The sequence below is a fragment of the Malus domestica genome, chromosome 15 (genome assembly GCF_042453785.1).
Source record: "Malus domestica chromosome 15, GDT2T_hap1".
NCBI lineage: Eukaryota > Viridiplantae > Streptophyta > Magnoliopsida > Rosales > Rosaceae > Malus > Malus domestica.
The window spans coordinates 13335033-13338210 of NC_091675.1; the positions used below are offsets into that span (position 1 = coordinate 13335033).

The 3178-nt window shown below is 37.9% G+C and overlaps 1 protein-coding gene across 1 annotated transcript; it reads right to left on the bottom strand.

Moving 5' to 3' along the window:
* Positions 1 to 875: 875 nt before the first annotated feature.
* LOC139191696 (uncharacterized) lies at positions 876 to 2122 on the bottom strand. The gene is made up of 3 exons (XM_070812693.1): positions 2009 to 2122; positions 1625 to 1829; positions 876 to 1396 (listed from the first exon to the last, which is right to left on the bottom strand). Exons 1-3 carry the CDS (start codon positions 2120 to 2122, stop codon positions 876 to 878), a joined length of 840 nt encoding a protein of 279 aa, XP_070668794.1.
* Positions 2123 to 3178: the final 1056 nt, after the last annotated feature.

The window sequence follows — 3178 nt, forward strand, 5'->3', positions numbered from 1 at the left end:
ATGAGTTGCAATTAGAAAACCATGATCTGACTTCGATACGATCAGCAATTTCATTAGCCTTAATTGCAATTAGAAAACTATACGATTCTGCTCAACCTTGGTTGTTTCCAGTTTCTCTCATTGTCAATTCCGGCATCTAGAAATGACTGAAGAGTACGGGGAGGACAACTTAATCACACAAAGTGAAGCCTTTCTCAATCAAGTAGTTCTTCGAAATTGCAAGGACTCTCTAAAGACACTTCAAACTTGTGATGACATGCTCCCTTACGCTGAAGAACTCAACATTCCAAAAAGGTGCATGGAATCACTTGCCACAAAAGCATCTACTGATCCTAATTTGTTTGGATGGCCTGTCAAGGAGCATGGCGGCCCCATGCAAAGTCCTGGTGGGAGTGTCTTGTGGAATGGAATAAGTACGGGGGCCAGACCAAAGAAATCAAGTTCAGATTACAGGAGGAGCTTCCTCCCATCAAATTTAGCTTCTAAAAATCAAATGGGTGTAAAAATAAATCCACATATTGAATTGAGTTTATGGGGGTATATTAGGTATTAAATTTGGGTTTAAAGAGATATTAATAGTTTAGTTAAAAATCAAATGGGTGCAAAGAGTAAGTTGGGTGTAGAAATAAGTTAGATGGGTTTAAATAAAATTTCCCTTCCAATTTATTGAATTTAGTACTTTATTTAAAGTGAGAGTAAATTTATTTAATTTGGTAAGTTATTTATACTAAGAGAATATTTATTCAAATGACAAAAACATACCAAATAAAATCCACTAAAAATGAACTAAAAAAAACACACCAACTAAAATTAAATAAACACACCAAATAAAAACACACTAAATGAACTTAATTATCTTCAGCTTGTTTTAATGCCTACTGGTGCTCTATCAAATCATTTTGCCGGGCATTGTGCATATATGACCTTTGAAGTGCATTATATCGTTGAATGACCAATTCATTGTAACATCCATCCCTTTCTAATGACTCATGTTGCACGGGTTCTTTGGTGGCGTCATGAGCACAATATATATGTGTTATTGAATTGTTTATCGTGTCTGGCTCATATTCATCAACGATATCATAATCATGCCCATCTTCCACAATCATGTTGTGAAGAATGATGCATGTCATCATGATGGATCGAAGTGACTCTACATCAAACATTATGGCAGCACTCCTAACAATCGCCCATCGAGCTTGAAGGATACCAAAACAACGCTCCACATCCTTCCTGCACCCCTCTTGACAGCTCGCAAAGTGTTTTTCCTTTGCACTTTGCAGACGTGCCACTGTTTTGACAAACGATGCCCACCTTGGGTAAATGTCGTATGCTAGGTAGTATGGCTTGTCGTACATACGTCTGTTGACCCAGTACGTGACTTTTGGTGCCTTTCCTTGCAGGACATCGTTGAACATTGGGGATTAGGCAAGGACGTTGAGGTCATTTTGAGCTCCCAGAACCCCAAAAAAGGTGTGCCAAATCCATGTATCAAAAGATGGCATTGCCTCTAAAATGATACTTTTTGATCATTTTATGTCCCCATAAGCGCCTTGCCATGCACTTGGACAGTATTTCCACGTCCAGTGCATACAATCGATGCTTCCAATCATCCTAGGAAAACCTCGCATCTTGCCCTTCTTCAGAAGCCTTTGCAAGTCCATTTCAGTAGGTTTCCGGAGGTACTCTGCGGTGTAGATAGATTCGATTGCTCCGCAAAACCTCATCAGGGACTCAAGAATAGTTGATTTCCCCATCTTCTCTATCTCATCCACTTGGTTTGCAGATGCTCCATATGCAAGCATCCACAAGGCAGCAATAATTTTTTGCTAAGGAAGGAGACCCATAGCACCAAAAGCATCATTCTTTTGCACAAAGTAAGAATCATGGTTGCAAATAACAATCATGATTTTGTTGAACAAGTGTCGTTCCATTCTAAAACGATGTCTAAAGTACGTATCAGGGAATGCACTATTACAGATAAAATAATCGTCCAAGAGTTCCGTACCTCGTCGTTGCCTGCTTCTATCAAGGTTTCCAGAACGGCTGGGCCTGCAGATCTAACCCAAAGCTTGGATGACTCGGTGGGAATGTGAGGCTCTGCCCGTTCTTGCTTCGTCATTTCTCATTCTACGCTTCTCATCCTCTTCCCTCTCAGTTTGGGCAACATGGAGATTGAACATTCCTTCTGATTGGTTAAACAATTCTTGCTCTTGTTGATCGATTTCCCACATCATCCTTGAATAAGAAGACATTGTAAAAATGAAACATAAACTATGAATAATGATAGAGATTTTGGTGAAGAAGGAAGCAGAAACTATGAATAATGATAGAGATCTTGAGAAAATTGGTGTGAGATTTGTAAGGATAGATGGTGGATTATATGGAGGATTAAGAAAGGATTAGGTTGTAGATAATGCCACGTGGCATGCCGTTATTTGTTAAAAATCTGATGAAAATCTATCTTGAAAAATTGTAAACAGATTATGACACATGGCACTACGTGATTGGTTAATAATTGTATTTTCAGATAATAACACGTGGCGTAATGAGAACGATTAAAAATCTTATCGGAAATCCATCACCAATAATTATCTTTTTCGGATTATGACACGTGGTGCAACAAGAACGATTAAAAATCTTATTTAAAATTACAAATAAAATTATTTTGTATTATTTTATAACTTTTTGGATAATGACACGTGACGCAATGAGAACGATTAAAAATCTTATCCGAAATTACAAATAAAATTATTTTGTATTATTTTATAAATAAAAAAAAATATTTTATTGCCTGTTGCGAGGGCTATTGAAGTGCAACAGTGGAGATGCAAAAAACGGTTACTGTTCATTAAGGGCAGTTACTGTTCACTGGGTGGATAATATAGTGTATTGCCTGGGGGGTTCCCACGCTGGAACTGCTCTAAAGCAACATTTGTTTTGTTCATCTTTACGAACCGGGAAGTGAAAAATGTGTATAGAATCATGCGTGTTCGTATTGGATTTACAGGGACACTACTACAAATGGGGATATTACTGTCGGATTAAAAACGATAAGAAACACCACTTACTATTGGATTATTAGGCAAAATCCGACATTAAATCGTGCAATGTCGGATATAAGAACCGACACCAATGCTATCGTTACAAAAAGGGTATTGAGGTCGCTTAGGCACCT